The sequence below is a fragment of the Protopterus annectens genome, chromosome 5.part0, assembly GCF_019279795.1.
Source record: "Protopterus annectens isolate FY-2018-M chromosome 5.part0, PAN1.0, whole genome shotgun sequence".
NCBI classification, from domain to species: Eukaryota; Metazoa; Chordata; order Ceratodontiformes; family Protopteridae; genus Protopterus; species Protopterus annectens.
Genome location: NC_056735.1, coordinates 1,455,595,070 through 1,455,613,653, shown reverse-complemented (window position 1 = coordinate 1,455,613,653; position 18,584 = coordinate 1,455,595,070). Strand labels below are relative to the sequence as shown.

General features: G+C 37.0%; 1 protein-coding gene across 1 annotated transcript in view; it reads right to left on the bottom strand.

Moving 5' to 3' along the window:
• Positions 1-18,584, bottom strand: part of COL4A1 (collagen type IV alpha 1 chain) — a 1,084,337-nt gene that overhangs the window by 795,303 nt on the left and 270,450 nt on the right. The window contains exon 2 of the mRNA XM_044071271.1: positions 13,482-13,532. Coding sequence (XP_043927206.1) covers positions 13,482-13,532 — 51 coding nt within the window. The remainder of the gene's footprint in view (positions 1-13,481; positions 13,533-18,584) is intronic.

Below are 18,584 nucleotides of genomic sequence, written 5' to 3'. Positions count from 1 at the left end.
TTATTTTTCTAAGCATTTCTTTCTTTTTTCCCTTTTTCTGATTATTTTTCTGACTGGCATGATAAATCCAAATGCTGTGGTATTCAAGTTGTGGTCTGACAGTACATAACTTTACTGCTGTCAATCAAGACTGTGTCTGTAAATATTAATGATATGTAGCTACTGTTTATTCAGAAGAATTCATTATCATTTATATCCATTCAGAAAGAATCAGCACTCTGCTGGCAAGAAACTCACTTAAACCAAAGCAGGTTGCAGATATTAAAAATTGAAAAACATGGATTTCACACTTTATATATGTCTCCACAAGGAACTCTGGGTTTGCAGTTCTTTGTAAGACATTACATGCTGTTAATATAACTAAACAACTTAATGACATCCTGGACAGAATCCTGTTGATATTAATAATGCAGTCTAACTCAGAGGGTACTTGGAATTCCAGTTACATATTCTGTGTTCCATATTTCAATTTTTTGTCAAGTTATTTCACAAGGTTCACAGTATTTGAATATTTTAAACATTATATTAGGTTGGGATTAGAATATTATGCAGTGTGCAGTAAGCATGGATCTCTTACCAGGGTAGTTGTTTAGTTGTAGAAGAACATGACTAGAGATCATCTGGTACACATCCAGAAAACTCAGAAGGATCAGGAGAAAGAAGCCACACAAACACTACATACACTTCCTGGGTAGATTACAGTAGAGAGTCGATTATCAGAACTAATTAGGACCTAGGGTAGTTCAGATAATCAAACTGTTTGGATAATCAAACATATAATTGAACCCGATAAAAAACTTTTAAAATCATGTTTTTTCTGCTTGCAGGAATACTCTTTTCAACCATTCAGTAATTTCAGTCGATAATAAAGAATATTTTTCACACATGAGCTGGCTACAAGCTCAAAAAACATGCTCAGGTGTATACGTATAATGTTTACATATTCAGACTTTATGATTTTTCCTTCCCGAAAACTTTGGAAGGCTGGTTCGGATAGCTGATGTTTCAGATAATCGACATTCAGGTAATCGACTCTCTACTGTACTGTACTTCTGATTTTACCTAATATGGGGGGGGGGGTAACCATTTAGTGACTTATCTTTTGTCCCTCTGCATATCGTGACAGATGTTTGTTAATGTATACACATTCAGAAGTAGTACACCAAAACACACTGGGATTGGGAGATGACAGGAAAAACAAGCAGTCATTGATTCATTATTAAATAGCATACTTTCAAAGCAGTTTTGCTCACCTATATTAAATAATTTCAGACTACATAAATGAATACATTTGCTCAGTGACTGAAATATTTATGTCATCTTTAGAAGTATTACCTGTATTTTTATATTTATTTATTACAGATAATGTTAGCTCATGGGAAGAAACAGAAAAATATAAAAAAATGTTGAGTCCAATATGGACAAATATGCTAAAGGAAGGAATGTACATTATTTATTGCAGAATAAAGTGGGGAAACCCTAGGAAGCTGTTAGAGGCAACCATAGCCATCACTTGGGGGATACACACAGAAACATTACTGTACATCTGGAGGCTAAGCAAAGCTACATTTGGAACATCTTGTTTTCAAATACTCTGTAACAGAAAGGTCATGAACCAAGCAATGTATGCTGAGAAGGGGAAAACAAGCAATATACCATCAGAAAGATGTATTAGTTTAGTGCTTTCACCAAAAAATCAAAGTACTTTAACACAGTTGAAAGAAACAGGAATATTAAAGAGAAAACAGAGAGAGTGAGGAACACACATCACCGTGAATAATATAGAAGTGCTATCAAAAGTCAATGTCAATATATTTTAGAAAGTGAAGAGCGTTAGATTTTGTAAATTATATAATTTAATAGAAATATATAACTTAATAGAACTATATACCCTAATAGAAACTACATGACACTAATAAACATCCAGAGCAGACATAATTAATCAATTCAGATGTTAATAGATATGAACTGAATTAAGGAATGAAAAAAGATAATAAAATAGTAAAACACAGAAATAAAATATTGAAAACAAAAATAAAATATCTGCATATTTGCAAGTATAAATGTCTGTCTCTAACTACACACACACACACACACACACACACACACACACACACACACACACACACACACACACACACCATGACCCACCTAATGAAAATGCATTAAGTCTCGGGGGGGGTGGGCATTCAACTGAAACTGCTACATAACTCTACATTTAATCTTTAGTTCTTATGATCCCCCCTAGGGCATTTTGGAATGCTTTCTGATACCACAAAATAAAACATTTTAATTCCCATACACTTCCACATGTGTTTGTACAGGGCATTATTGCAATTCTGCTTATATTTTAATTCCAAAACACTTTAATGTCTGTTTGTACAGGGCATTATTGTAATTCTGCTTATACCAAAACAATATTCATAAATTCTTTTTCTCAAAGTCCTTTCTGTTTTTCCTTTGTAGCATGCTTGTCAAAAATTGCATCTGGCTAAGTATATAATACCTTTTGTACTACAGTTATAATATTGTGTCACTCTAATATTGTAATATTTAAAAGGTAGGGGCATAAAATATCTAATATCTTCCACTTTTAGGACAAGAGTTCACACACAAGACACCCATCACCAGGAAATATTATGGTTATGAAAGAGTAATGGATTTAAGCTACAATTCTGATACATACATATATGTGTGTGTGTGTGTGTGTGTGTGTGTGTGTGTGTGTGTGTGTGTGTGTGTGTGTGTGTATATATATATATATATATATATATATATATATATATATATATAAACAGAACACCCAAGCGATAAATTGAAGAAAAAATGAAGGCAAATCCCAAAATCACACCCAATCACTTGATGCCAGATCTATGTCCAAAGAATCAATAGGATAAGGCTGTTCGCTCTAGGTTATCGTAAATACAGGCTTATGCTGAATAAAACAGTCCCAAAATATTCCATTCACAGAACTGTATAAAACATCAGACAAACACCAAAGATAGTCAACTGACTTAAATATCAAACATCAAACAAACACATGATTTAATCTAAAATCACATTCGAACCTTAAAACTTAAAAATTCTGTGTCTCAGCAGTAAATCAAGTTGCCATGGCAGCTAAGTTAAACTAAAAATGATGACAGTATATTGAATGGTAAGTCACCTATAATGATCACATATAGATATTCTATAAGAATGCACGACAACCATCATACAATCACGCATTCTATAACATAGAACCCACAATATAAAACTTGTGGATGTATGAATGTACAGTATAAAAACATGTACCAAAATGTTTTAAGATCTGTTTGAGGTCGTGCAGATGCACGCCACTTGTCAAATGATCACGTTAAACATGCAAAAGCATGAGTTGATAGTGTGGCACGGAAAATGCCAAATATAACTTATGCAATGTGAAAAAATGTATGTGTGATCTATTGCAGAGGCTTCAAAATGTAGCTGTATATATATATAGAGAGAGAGAGAGTACTAGAAAAATTATATGTAATAATTAGTAGTTTTATCATTTTGATGAACTACATTCTGCTTTTGGAGAAAAATTAATTACATTTTAAATAAAATATGAATATTAACTAGAGAATAGAGATAGAGAAACGTGTTTCACACTGAACACTCTAACAAAATAAACAAATGCAATCACAAGTTTGGGACTAGTAATCAATGTAAATATATTTTAGAATATGAAGAGATTAAATTTGTAAATTATAAAAAAATCAGGTTACCTAATATTACAATTACAATACAAAAGGTGTGATGTACTTAGCCAGATGTGATTTTTGTGAAGCATACTACATGGGGAAAACAGAAAGACTTTGAGAAAAAGAATTTATAAATATTACTATGATATAAGTTGAACATTGTTGCCTCACAGCAAGAGGTTCTCCTATTCGATTCCCGGCTGGAGTGCGGGGAGTGCCTTCTGTGAGAGTCTGCATGTCCTCCCCCGGAGTTGGGTGGGCGTTCGAAAGACATGCGTAAATGGGCATGCCTTCATTGAAGGTTGAACATCGAGCTGGCACCTCGGCGTTCCTGAAAATCAACTGCCAATCATTAACGGACCGGAGTTCCACTGTGGGGACCCCTAACCGGGAAAAGCCGAAAGACAACAACAACTATGATATAAGTTGACATAATTACAATAATGCCCTCTAGAATTTTTCATTTTGCAGTATTGGAAAGTGTTCTGAAATGTCTTAGTGGGGACCTTGGGAATTAAAGATCAAATGTCAAGAAATTATGTTGGCAGCTTCAATTTCATGCACCTACGCCCTACCCTCAGAATTTAGTTAATGCATTACAATAAACTGTTTTAAAATGATATGCTGCTAAATTGTAATATAATGTAATGTAATAATCTTTATAGCATGTGTTATGCTATTCATACGTGTGTGTGTGTGTTCGTACGTGTGTATATATCTCTGTGTGTGTGTGTGTGTGTGTGTGTGTGTGTGTGTGTGTGTGTGTGTGTGTGTGTGTGTGTGTGTGGTGTGTGTGTATTCATGTTTGTACATTTGTGTATTTGCTATTCATATTTATAAATATGCATATTATCTTATTCCTATTTTATTTCTATTGTTACTACTTTGTTACCTTTTCATTCATTCAGTTTAAATCAGTTATAATACCTGCATTACGTCTGCCTGCTTAGGATGTTTATTGGTATTATATGATTTCTGTTAAACTATGTAATTTACAGAATCTATGACTGTATTAATTCTGATGAAGTCCTTTGATTTTTTGAATGAAAGCACTAAACTAATAAAACTATTTGATGGTATATTATTTAGATTATCCACCTGAATTTGCATTGCTCGGTTTGTGATCTTTTTGTATTAGTTCTGATGAAGTCCTTGGATTTTTTTTTTTTTGGATGAAAGCACTAAACAAATACATTTTTTGGTGGTATATTATTTGGTTTGTCCACCTGAGTGTGCATTTCTTGGTCTGTGATCTTTTTGTTTGCTACACTCACTTTGCTCATTATTTGGTTCTATATAACAGAAATGTGGTGGTAAGATGTATATATCGTAAATGCATGAGTAAGCAAGCCACTCGAGAGGCAAGCTAATATATGTTATATCTTATTTTATATTTTTTTATAAAAGGGATATAGACAGAACTGTTAACGTACCTTTAAAAAGATAATCTGCAACATCTGCCAACTGGCAGCATAGTTTTAGTGAGTTTTCTTCTGAAGAACTGGCACCATTTCAAGTGAAACTGTTATACTTGTTCAGTATCCCTCATGGCAAATTCAAAGAACAAAGTAAATGGCAAACATTTCTCTCAGGAAGAAAAAGGTAAAATAGGTTGTACATTGAGCATTTTTCCTGACATCACTATTAAATATACTGTACATCACAGATTCTTAACAAAAGTATTAAGTAACAGGATACTAACTTTGCTACAACAAATTGCTGCACAGAAATTTTATGTAAACATGCAACTGAAGCTAATGTTGTGCTGCCTGGTATGTGATCCAAGAGTCACATATTCAAAAGTTACAAAACGTGCAGTAGTGCCATGATTATTGATTGCTGTCAGTGCTCTGGTGTATGACTACAGTTTAATAGTAGTAAGAGATACTTAATAAAACCTTATTAAGAACCTTTCCCATGTCAGAAAGGTGCTTAACAAGAATGCCTTTTCCTCAAATTCAGAGCATAATCACAGTGATCCATATACTACACATCATTATCTTTCAAAAATAAAATATAAAAACAGAAAATCTGGATCCTGGCAGAGTCCAACTCAGGTTGTAGTAGAGTTTGACAAAGGCTTATTGAGGGCTTTTGCCCTGGACCCTCCTGTTCTATAACTGACCCTGCTCAAAGGTTTGCACAGAAGGTTGCTATAGCTTTTATGTGTGTGTGTGTGTGTGTGTGTGTGTGTGTGTGTGTGTGTGTGTGTGTGTGTGTGTGTGTGTGTGTGTGTGTGTGTGTGTGTGTGTGTGTGTAGATGGTGGGGGCTGGGAACAGTGAGATTATTATTTCTTAAATTCTCCTCGCAATCAAACCTCAGATGTATGCATAGAATTCACTTGTTTGGGACTGGGGAAAGTGTGGTCATTATTTCTCTAATTTTCCTGACATTTAAACCTCAGCGATATTATGCACAGAAGGTCACTGTCGCTTTTTGGGGGGTGGCGGTGTTGTCATTATTTCTTTAACTTTTCACACAATCATATCTCATAGGTATGCAAACAACATCACTATGGCCTGCATAGGGGCAACAGGCTGGAATAGAAAACTGTGTTAATTTCCCTTCTCTTTTCTCATAATCGCATATCAGAAGTATACATGTGGCTAACTTTGGGAGGCAGGCATCAGGATGCATATTGTGAATATTTATCTGGGAGCAACAAGTTAAAATATGTTACTATATTCTTGTGGTCAGATGGTTGCACAGATGGTGGTAGGTGTCTTTTAGGGTTGGGATGAATAGGGAAACTGTATCTTGTTTTACACCAGTAATCTGAAGTATATGACTGAGGCCATTTATTCATTCACTTTCATTCTAAGTTAATAACAGGGATACACAAACAGGGACTACCTTTTTTTTAACAGGGAGAAATGCACTATTTTTGCAAGCATTTTTCTTCTCAGTTTACTGAGACCTATTTTTTGTTTAAGAAAAAATAAGACTGAATTTCTTTAGTTAGTCAGGATTTTTGTCCAGGCCATAATTGTAACAAAAGGCTTGGAAACAGCTCTAAAATGTAACTCACATCATCTACATTCCCATGGCTTCTGAGGCCCAAGCAGCCTCCAGATTATCAGCTTAATTCTGTTATTTTCTCCACAGTTATTGCACTGCAGTCTTGGCCATTTAGGGAATGGTGAAGGGATACAAGAAGAAATTGAACAGCAAGAGTGATTTATTTTTTCTTTAACCATAATTTTTGTTTAGGCCATCTTTGGCTGAAAAGATTGGGTAAAAAAGCTCTGAAATGCAACTCAGAATATTTAGAACCCAATGGCTTCTGCTGGAAGTATGTGTGTGTGTGTGTGTGTGTGTGAGGGGAGGGGGGCTGAGACCACTGGCTTTATTTGATTATTTCCTCTAGTGTAATCTTGGCCATTTGGGATATATTGATACAAGCAGGGAAAATGTGAAGAGTACAACAAAGTATGAGAAAACAAGAAAAAAAGTAATCTGAATGGTGCTTCAAGACCAACATGGGGGAAAGCTCAGGGCACAATAGGGGTATGCAGGGGGGACAGTGGATGAGGGAGGGGTAATTGAATACTTTTCCCAGGGTTTCATTTCACCAAAGGCTGGAGTCCAAATGTTCAGTACTGCCAGGGACTGGCCCATTCAAGTAGATACAGCTTACCAACAGGGTTTGTTAGTCTCCATAAAATGTTTTATAACACTGTAACACCTGGATAAAAAAAATGCAAGATGTTTGGTTTTGTCAGATTTCTGGTATCCTTTTGATTGTATATTTTTTATTACTACATATCAAATACCTGGCTGTATAATAGTGTTAAACATGCCCTTGCCGACACATTCCTCAGTCTGTTTAACTTAAATTTAGTTACTGGCCTTGTACCTGCTAAATGGTACACTGTGATTGTGATGTTCCTCAATAAGGTTGGCCTTACAAGTGATCTGGGTAGTTAAAAGTCCTATCAGCCTCACAAGCCTCATCTGCAAAATCATGGGGTATATTATAACTAATCGCATAAACTGTGATATTCAGACTCTTTTTTGAATTGAGCCACAACAGTTTGGCTTTGTGAAGGGTAGATCCTGTGTATTCAATCTTGTAAACTTCATCAAAAGGGTTACAGAGGCTGTAGATGGCGGCCATGCATTGCATGTTACATGGTGTATCTTGACCTGGTGAAGGAATTCAGCACCATTCCCCATTCTGGCATCTTATAAAAGCAAATTTCTTTAAAAAATGAACCCATATATGGTAATATGGATAAAAAAACTGGCTGAAAGACAGCGCCCACACAGTGCGAGTTGCAGATGCCTCATTAGTAAGTATGAAAGTGACCCCTGATGTCTTCAGGGTTCAGTGCTGGAAAGAACATCTCCTTTTTGGCATTTACTTTTCTGATCTCCAAGTGGAGAGCCAAGACTTCTGACTAATAAAGTTTGCAGATGACTGCAAACTGGAGGTTGTTGCTAAGTCACAGTATGACACTTAAACTCACCTGAATGAATTCTTCCTAGTAAGCTCTTGGTAATCTAAAATGAGCACAAACTAAATACTAAAAATTGTAGTATCACTTTTGGTAGAAAACCGTCCCTTCATCATACTGTATAGCTAACACACAATTAAAAAATTAAAATACTGTTAGGGATCTATATACATGAGCTGATAGCACCTTATCTTTTATTTATTTTATTTATTTATTTAATTATTTACATTTGTTTACCGGGAAAGTCTGACTGGGCCAGAAGCCCATTTTCAGTGGAGGCCCGGGGAGAAAAGCTCCACAGAAATGCAAGCAATATACAATAATTAGATAGTACAAGAGTATACATACAGTAAGATGCAGAATACATATCTTCTAGTTAGTCTATACAAAGGAGTATCCAATACAGTTTTCTACTAGATACAGGTTCAAAAAGAAAAACACAAGCATTTCAATGAAGATCACTGTGAAAAAAAAATAAAGTTAGCAGTGTGTACATATTAAATAATAATTATGACCAAATGAGATTTCCTTTATATATATTTATTTCTGAGTAGTAATAAAAACTGAGGAGTGGGAGAAAATGAAGTAAGGAGTGGACAGTGTATTGAGACAGTTATAGACATCTTGTCAGTCAGGTCTGGCACAGGAACAATACCAGTTCTTGGATAAATGTTCAAACAGTAGTAGTTTAAAACTGGTAGAGTAAAGTGTATTTTGGAGGGTGTGAGGTAGAGATTTCCATAATTTGGTTATTTGATTTGAGAATAGGGCTTCACTCTGAGTGCTGTTAGCTTTGTTTACTGTGAGAAAGTTTCTGTCTGCAGATCTTAAGACTTTCTAGGCATGAGTAGGGAACAATAAGTTCCTCGAAGGATGGGCACCTGTGAGGATGGAAGATGATATTGTGTGTGAATTTAAGTTTGTAGAGATGAAGAAGGTTAGGTAGCTCGAGTCAATTTAATTTATGTAGAGCAATACAATGGTGGGTTTGGTGGAGAAAGTTGGCTGCAAAACGGGCTAGGCTGCAAAACGGGCTATTTTGTTGTAGCAAGTTTCCAGTTTGGTTAAATCTGATTTTTTTAAGTTGGTAAAGAGGGGGAAAGCATATAGGGGTGTAGAGAGGAGGAAGGTTCTGGATATGGCTAGTCTGGTATTGGCAGTGAGCCAAGTTTGATGTGAACTTTCTTAATTGTGGTGGCTGTGTGTTGGTCACATCTGAGTTTGTTGTCAATTATCACTCCAAGGAGTTTTGTATGCTCATCTGGTTGGATGACTGTGTTGTCTTCTGAGAGAATAGTGAAAGGAGGGGTGGTTGGTGATTGTTTGCTACTGGTAAATAGCATTAACTGTGTCTTTTTGGGGATGAGTATTAGTTGTGATTTACTTAGATATGTTTCTATATTATTAAAAGTTTGTTGGGCTACTATTTGGAGGTCTGGTAAGGTATCTGCTGAGTAGATTAAAGTTGAATCATCTGCATACTGAACTACTTTAGCATGTGCTGTGGATGAGGCTAGATCATTAGAGAAGATGGTGAAAAGAAAGAGCCCTAGTATGGACCCTTGGGGGACTCCAACTGAGACAGGCAGAAGTCGTGAGAGTTCGGATTTTCATCGTACTGCTTGTTGTCTGTCAGAAAGATAGCTTAGAAACCAGGAGAGGGAAGTCTTTGATAGGTTTAGTGAGGCAAGAGTACTAAGGAGTTTCTGATGGGAAACAAGTGTCAAACGCGTTTGCCATGTCTAAGAAGATCGATGCTAGGTGCTGGTTTGACTTTCTCAGCTGATTGCTGGTGTTAGAGAAATCAATTAGAGCTGTGGTGGTGCTATGTTTTGGTCTGAAACCATGTTGGGAGAGAGAGATAAGATTGTGAGATAACAGGTATTGTAGTAATTGAGTGTGGATACATTTTTCTAGAACTTTGACATGGGGGGAAAGGATGGCTATGGGTCTGTAATTGTTTAATTCTGTTCATGTTCCTCCTTTATGCAGAGAGGTGATACAGGAAATTTCCCATAATTTTGGGACATATACTGTTCTGCTATAGACCTATTTACCAGAATGGAGATATGCAGAGCTATAGCATCAGCTGACAGTTTGAGGTACTTATTGGGGAGTTGGTCAGCTGCTAAGGAATAAGGTTTCTATTTTTTCAGCATTGTTCTTATGGTGTTAGTTGGGACAGGTTTGAGGTAAAAACAGTTGTTGTTAGTTTCCACATTAGATGGAAGAGACAGACGGGTGGAATTGTTCCCTGTAACTAAGGAGAGGATGGCGTTTATAAAGTAGGTGTTGATTTGTGAGGCAATACTCTCGTTTTGGTTATTGGTTGTTGGTTCTGGGGTTGTAGTTTTACCTGGGTGGAGGAGTGAGTTAATTGCTTGCCAGAAATTTTTGGGATTGTTTAAATATTTGTTTTGCATAGTTGTATAATATGTTTTTTTGTCTAGTTTGAGTTGTTTTTTTGTTTGATTGCGGAACTGCTGGTATGCTAGCAGAGTTTTATTGTCTTTTGTTTTTTGGTATTGATGCCAGGTTTTGTCCCTTAGTTTCAGAAGTTTAATGGTTTCTTTTGATATCCAGGGGAATCTCTTATTTTTAACACATGTACAAGTTGGTGCTAAGTTATTTAAAATAGCTAGAAATGTGTCATTGAAGTATGTTATGGCCTGGTCAAGTTGGAGATGATTTAGTGGTGTCCAGTTGCATTTATTGAGCATGTCTATGAATGCTTCGTTGGAGAAGTTTTTGGTATTTCATATGACTTTGTAAATTATGGTTGTGGGTGAGTTGAGCTGATGATGGATTAAGTAGGTAGGTCTATGGTCATGTAAATTACTTGGAAAGCATCCAGAGAGATAGTTGTGGGTGGTACTGTTGATAAGTGACCAGTCTAAGATAGATTCCTTTTTGCTATGTTTATCTATTCATGTGGGAAACTGGATTGTTTGGGAGAAACCATGTAGATATATGAAGGTAGAGGGGTTATCACCAGTGCAAGCATTCCAGTCTAAGTTGAAGTTGCCTGTAATAATGGTTTCATGGGTGTAGGTGGAGGCTGTCCAGGCTATGAGTTCCTCAATGGCAGTGGGAGTATTATTGGGAGGTATCTAAGTGGCTATTATGGTAATATTTTTCTTTGAGTTGATTATGAGCCGTGTTACTAGAACATCAAAGTTGTTATCATAAGGGTATTTGATGGGTACGTACTCTATGCTTAGGTTATCTTTGTAGAAGATTTCAACCCCATCAACCTTCTTCCTGAGCCTGTCTAACCTGTGTGCACTATAACCTTGTGGGAGTATGTCCATGTCTCTTATATGGGGTTTTAGCCAAGTTTCTGTTGCTATAAGAATGTCTGGTGAGTACTGTGCAATGGCTATATGAAAGTCTGTGATCCTGTTAACTAGGCTTCTAAGGTTCATATTAAGAATGAGAAGGTCTGTAGTTTTAATATGAGGAAGGGGTGGAATGGTAGCCATGATGGTATGTTGTGCAGTATGTGGCCCAGGACTGGGGTGTATATCACCACTACGGAGAATCTGTGATAATACACATGCATGTTTGTGTGACAATTTGGAGAGTATGTGAAGGTGTTTGCTGAAGTGGTTAGTGGTATTACTGACAACTACATGTTTGAAGTGGAAGTATGCAATAGGTGTATGATTGTAGAGTTGAAGGGAGTCGGCAAGGTAAGAGAGTGAGGAGTGGACGGTATTAGTATAAGATGGTGTGGGGCTATGGACATGTATCTGTAGGTGACTGTAGAAAGTTAGTATGCAGATAGCAGGTAGTAGGGTATAGAGTGTGGGCAGGAGAAAGAGCATGGTGTGTATTCTTTTTAAAAAGTAGGTGACAACTGTTGTCAGGCAATCCTTTAATTTAGACCACCTAATTGACAAAGAAATCTTATCATGGTCTAAAGAGGTAATCACTCCCTTATACTCAGCATTGTTCAAGATAATTACTGAGTACAACATCCCCTTTGGAGTGTATCTCATTAATCATTTCAAACAGTTAGCAAGATCCTAAAGATTCCTAATCAAAAAGGATTACAAGCCTAAAGTCCCTGAGCTATGAAGATATTCTGGAAGATCTATCCCTTTATTCGGTGTCCAAGGATTTTGAGGGGAGATCTAGCTTGCTTGCTGCACCAATAGATACCCCGTTGTCCTGGACCTCCTGTTTCTCTGCACACCCAAAATCTCCACCAATACTAAAACCAGGAACCAAAATTTTCACCAACAGATAAATACTGTACAGTAGAGATGCATGATTATAAGGAAGCCCCTCCCAAACTTTAGAATGAACCTCCTCTACATGTTAAGCAGTGTTAACTGGATGGGTATCTATAAATTTACTCTGGGTTTTACTGGTGCGGCCCTCCTGAAGTAAGAAGGTGCTGCCTGAAAGAGGGCACTGACAAAATGCGAATTGTCATAACATTTACTGGCCTTAGAATACTTATGACTCTATGAATCTAAACTGTTTTCATGTCTTACTCCCACAGCTTGTCATGAAATCTTTGCCTGCCTATCACGAGTAGCATAAAGTGGGTTAAAGAGAATGATTGAATGAATGAATGAATAATTATATACAGAAAAATGATCACTACATTGGAAGTCAGTCTAGCTCCAGTGGAATGTACCTCTGTGCCACATTCTGCCTAAAACAGGCTATTACACAGGAGAGATAAAGCCTGTCCTGGTGCTCAGTGGTTAAATGGCAATAAACAAGCAGGTCTGCACCAACTTATGGAAATTATACATACTTTTTAACTGTACAAAGTATATAAATAAATGTAATGTCTTATTGTACGTGTGCAAACTGTTATCTTTTCTGCTGTTGATCTTGGGTTGTAGCTGAAAAGAGTAAGTAGACCAGCCCATTTACCTGTTAAACAAACAGCAATCAATAAATAAACTGTGTAGAATTCTTCAGAACATCCTTAATTTTTGAAAGGACAGGCTTTCCTATGTTCAGTCAAGACACAAGAATATGAGCTATGCTTTTCCAAAACTTCAATGCAGAAAAGCATAACTCCAAAAACATTAAAAAAACACATGTAAATACTTTTTATAGGGTGATTTCACAGCTCCCTATGGAAATGTTGGCATTTCTAATGCTGACTGCAGATACAACAAAAAAATGAAAATGCAGGAGAAGAGCGAATATTAAACATCAGTCTTCTTGTGGAGTTAAATAAAACTCTAGTGGTATTAGGGGTTTAATGACTAGGGTTCGGCACTTACTTTTTTCTACAATTCTAAATATTATTTTACTGGAAAATGCTCTTACCTTTTGCCCTTTTACTCCACTGCAGTCACATGTTCCACAACCATGGCATCCCTATGAAACAAGGAAAAGAATATCAGTAGTGAAATAAGACATTTGTTCGTGAAGTAAGAAGCATACGTTAAAGAAAGTACATTTCATGCATACATTAATCAAACAAATATGACATTATTAAACAAAATACATAAAACTGGTAACACATCATTACATAAAACATTGAAATTTCACTGTATCACGAACTAGATTCCACACCTTTGTCTAAAATATACAACTGGCAGAACAGACTAAACAAATGCAAATTATGATTAATGCTATTCTCAAATGAGATAGTGAAGACTTCTGTCCAACCAATAACTTTGTTAAAGCATGGAATAAAACATCCCTGTCTTGATCCAGCTGTCATTTGAGAATGTACCAAAGCTTAATCATGCATACAATAATTCTTGATACCATCAGTGGCAATTGGCATGGACAGATTAGGCTGTAAGATGTAGTTTCCTGTGGTGCAGGGTTTGATTCCCCTTAGCCATTTTTTGCCTATAATATGGGCAAGTCACTTAATCAGACATTACTCCTGGCTTCCCTCAGAAAAGGGACTGTGTGTCCAGTGGGCTTACTTGGTTAGCAAATTTGTATTATTATTCTTATTAATAAACAAACCACAGTTCCCTACAAATCATCCAAGAATAGAGATCTAATACAGAAGCACCTAAATACAATGCAGAGTGATATAAAAAGTAAGGAGCATTCCAAATGAAATAAATGGCACTATAGCATGATTTTGACTTAGAAATATTATACCATACTGTAGCATTACAAAATAAGGTACTACAGTGAAAAACTGAGAAACTCAGTGATATTCCCAGCACTGGTCTTGTATCAAAAGAAATAATATAGAGTACGGAACATTGCAGTACTACCCGATTACTTAGGCCAAGTACTGTTACTTTTCTTAGATGAAGTAACTCTAACAACACTGTGTCCTAGTCCTGAAAGGTTGTTGTTGATGCAATATTAATTTCATTGCTACTGTTGGTGAACATATTTTTAAAGAAAAAGCTTATGTAGCTCTTTCCATTCTAGCTACTTGTATGTATTTTTGCAGAGTTCTTAGAGTCATAGTTGTAACTGATTTATACTGTACTCTTTAGGCATTTCAATACAAATAGAGGATTTGGGATGTTTACTGTGGCAATTACATGTAACTGTGTGTGAAAAGACTCTTTTCCTTGCTTTCTAATTCTAGTACTGTCTGCCTCACTACCTTTTTCTCTCCTCCGTCATTTACTAGCCTTGTGACACAGTATATCCCTGTACTAAATCACCAGAATTCACCCTCCTGGACGCCTCTGAAAAAATAGTCCGAACCAGGAATTTACCTACCAGCTCCCTGAGAGACCAACGCAGGTTAGCCAGCAGCCAACAACCACCCCATTTAAGTCTTTACTTTTTAAGCAAACCCTTATATCCAGCCTACTCACTCTCTTTTAATTAGTAGCCTAACTCCCTCTCTCCCATAGCCTGCTACCCTTGTAAGTGAATCTTTCGCTGCAATCAAGTGACTAGCCACTAGGTGGCACCTTACCATAAGCTCTCTGCATATCAATTCCTACACCTATTTCTTTACTATACCTCCCTATCCCGGTTTTTCAGCTTCTGCTTTTCACTGACTCACTCTTTTACCGTCTCACCCTTGTCCTAGGGTTTCTTTAACCACATTCTACTCCATTGAAATCCTTACTTTCCTCTTACTAGCCTCACAACTTACTTCTACACTCTCTCATTTTCAGACTTACCTGCAAAATTCACCCACTTAACAGATTGTCTTCCTAGAAAGTCCACTCTCTTGTCTCCACCCCCTCCGTTCGCCCTTCGGGCTCACTCCACTCCCCTACCCTGCCCCCAATTTCCACCCGCCCCCAGTGGTCCTAGATTTATTCTTTAAGACACACCCCCATTACACCTACTCCAATCACACAAATCACATCATTACCACACCCAGCCTCAACTTCTCACAACACACCCACTGATACCTTACCTCTCATCCACATTAGTAATAAATACCACCTACTGGCACACCTCCTAACATACCTATAAAACCTCCCTCAACTTTAAGCTCATACCTCACTATCAGTATTAAGTCCAACTCAACCATGCCATACCAATTACAACTATTAATACTGGTCTCACTCATACCTGCTTTAACCACAACCTATCTCTTAACATTCTATGAACAACCTCTTTACTATACCCTCTTCATCCCTTCCAAACACACTTTAACGCCAACACTAACCATATCTCCAAACTTCCTAAATTTCAATTGCAAACCCAGTTACTTACTAGTTAAATATCACAGACTAGTACACATTAAATATAGTGACCTAAAAACTAAAAAAAACATTTGATTACTATTGTAAGCCTCTCCAACCCAAGCACTTTATATTTCTCCACTCCTTAATAGATGGGGACATTCATCCTAACCCTGGCCCAAACTCCATCCCATCCACTGCAGACTGTAACCAATACAAAACTAGCACCCTACCTCCTATCAAACCATCTAATTCACTCTCTATTGCTCATCTTAATATACGCAGTATGTGCAATAAAATCACTCAAGTTCATGCCCTTCTAGATGTCCACAAATTTGACATCCTTTGCTTATCAGAAACATGGCTAAAACCCACAATAAAAGACAATGAAATCACCCCTCCAGGATATAGTATAATTCGACTAGATCGCACATCCAAAAAAGGAGGAGGGGTAGCATTTCTCTATAAAGCAAAAATACAACTCAGCACTATAAATCTTAACCTATCTTTAGACAACAGTGCCAAAATAATTATCTCCAAATTCCAGCTTAACACACATAAAGCCATAAACATCATCTGTGCATATCTTCCCCCAGGAAATAGCATCTGCATACTTGAATACATCCTAAATTGGCTTTCTTCTAATCTCCCACAAGAAACCATAGTCCTAGAAGACTTTAATATAGATTGGAATTCATGTAGCAGTACAAACCCTACCAACCATATTAACCTTTATGGTTTCTCACAAGCTATAAACTCCCCCACCAGAATTAATAGACTTAACAATAAAGAAAGTACCTTGGATTGGATACTCACTAATAGTCCTCACCAAAGTTACACAACAGGAACTCTCCCAGACAACCTAAGTGACCATTCGCTAATATATATAATCAGACATAAAACCAACCCAACTTTCCCTAACACTTTCAGAACAGTTCGCAACAAAAAGCATTTTAACCCCGAGCTGTTCCAAACAGAACTTAAACAATGTAATTGGTCACCATTAAAATCCCTCTCTATAAATAAAGCAGTTGAATATTTTAATTCTACATTCTTAACAATCCTGGACCATCACGCCCCAATGCATTCTACTAGAAATAAAGCTAAACCTGCACCTTGGCTCTCTAACAATACTAGGCAACTAATCCTTCGCAGAAACAAATCCTGGGCAAAATGGCATACTACTAAGAATCCTATAGATCACCAGACCTATAGACAACATAGAAATAATACAAAAAAAGCCATCCTTCTAGACAAAAAGAACTACTATCTCCAACTACAACAATCCTCCCTCAAGGAACCACAAAAAGTTTGGACTAGTATTAACAAACTTTTTTACCCAGGTGAAACTATTACCCCCAACCCTCCAGGCTCTAACCCTAAAAATCTAACACAAACAGCTAATGCCTTCAATTCTTTCTTCACTAATACTATCCAAACTCTGGCTAGCCATCTATCCCCTGATACCTCCAATCTGCCAACTCCTACTTCCAAGCCACCCCCATTATTTCATTTAGAACCAGTGCCCACATCCTATATCTGCACCCTTCTCCAAAAGCTAAAACCAACTACCCCCTCAGCTGACAAACTCCCAGCTGAATTCCTGCAAAAAGGAGCTAAAGCTATAACTTATCCCATCGCCATACTTATAAATGGAACCATAAAGGAAGGTACTATCCCATCTATCTGGAATATTTCTCATATCATCCCACTACATAAAGGTGGGAACTCCAATGACTTTTCTGGCTTTCGTCCCATAGCTCTACTCTCCCCACTTGCAAAAATAATGGAAAAGTGCATCCACAAACAACTACTTAATCACCTTCTAGATCACAACCTACTGGCTAACTGTCAACACGGATTCAGACCTTTCCACAGTACCACTACTGCCCTGCTTTCCTTCACAAACTGTATCAACGAAAACCGTAATAAAAATATTCTTTCCTCTGCAGTCTTTGACGATTTATCTAAAGCTTTTGACATGGTTAATCACCAAATCCTTCTACATATACTGAAGTCCCTTTCATTTGACCCTCTCTCTATGAATTTGTTCATATCTTACCTTGAAAACTGACAGCAGGCTGTACTCTGGCAAAATAAACTATCTAATCATCTTCCTATCTCACTAGGTGTTCCACAGGACTCCATATTAGGCCCTCTCTTGTTTTCCATTTATATCAATGACCTCCATTTAGCCATTCCACTCTCCACCTGCATTCAATATGCAGATGACGCTACAATAATCTGTTCAGCCACTTCCCAAGCAGATCTTCAGTCTCTTACACAAAAAGCTTTCAATACGGTAAAACATTGGTTCTCTAACTGCTGCCTCCTACTAAACCCCCAAAAAACTAAACTATTACTCTTCACACCAACCCAAAAGTCCACCCCTCTACATTTCACTCTCACATCCAATAATGGTACTCTTATTTCTCCTGACCCAACCACTAAACTCTTAGGAATTACAATTGACAATAATCTCAAATTTGATACTCACATAAATACCACAAAAACTTAGTTAACAGAAAACTAGGATCCCTCTACTGAATCAAACCCTTTCTTACACCAGTAGCTAGGACTGCTATAGCCAGAACTCACTTAATCTCAACCCTACTCTATGCCTCCCCTATACACACCAACCTCTCTAAAAATAACCTTAACAAACTAGCTATATCCTATAATAATATTGCCAGATTTGCTATAGGCTATTCCTTCAGAACTCATCACTGTCTGAATCTAAAACAACTAGGCTGGTTAGAATTTCTTAATCAGATTCACTTCTACCAACTTACTATAA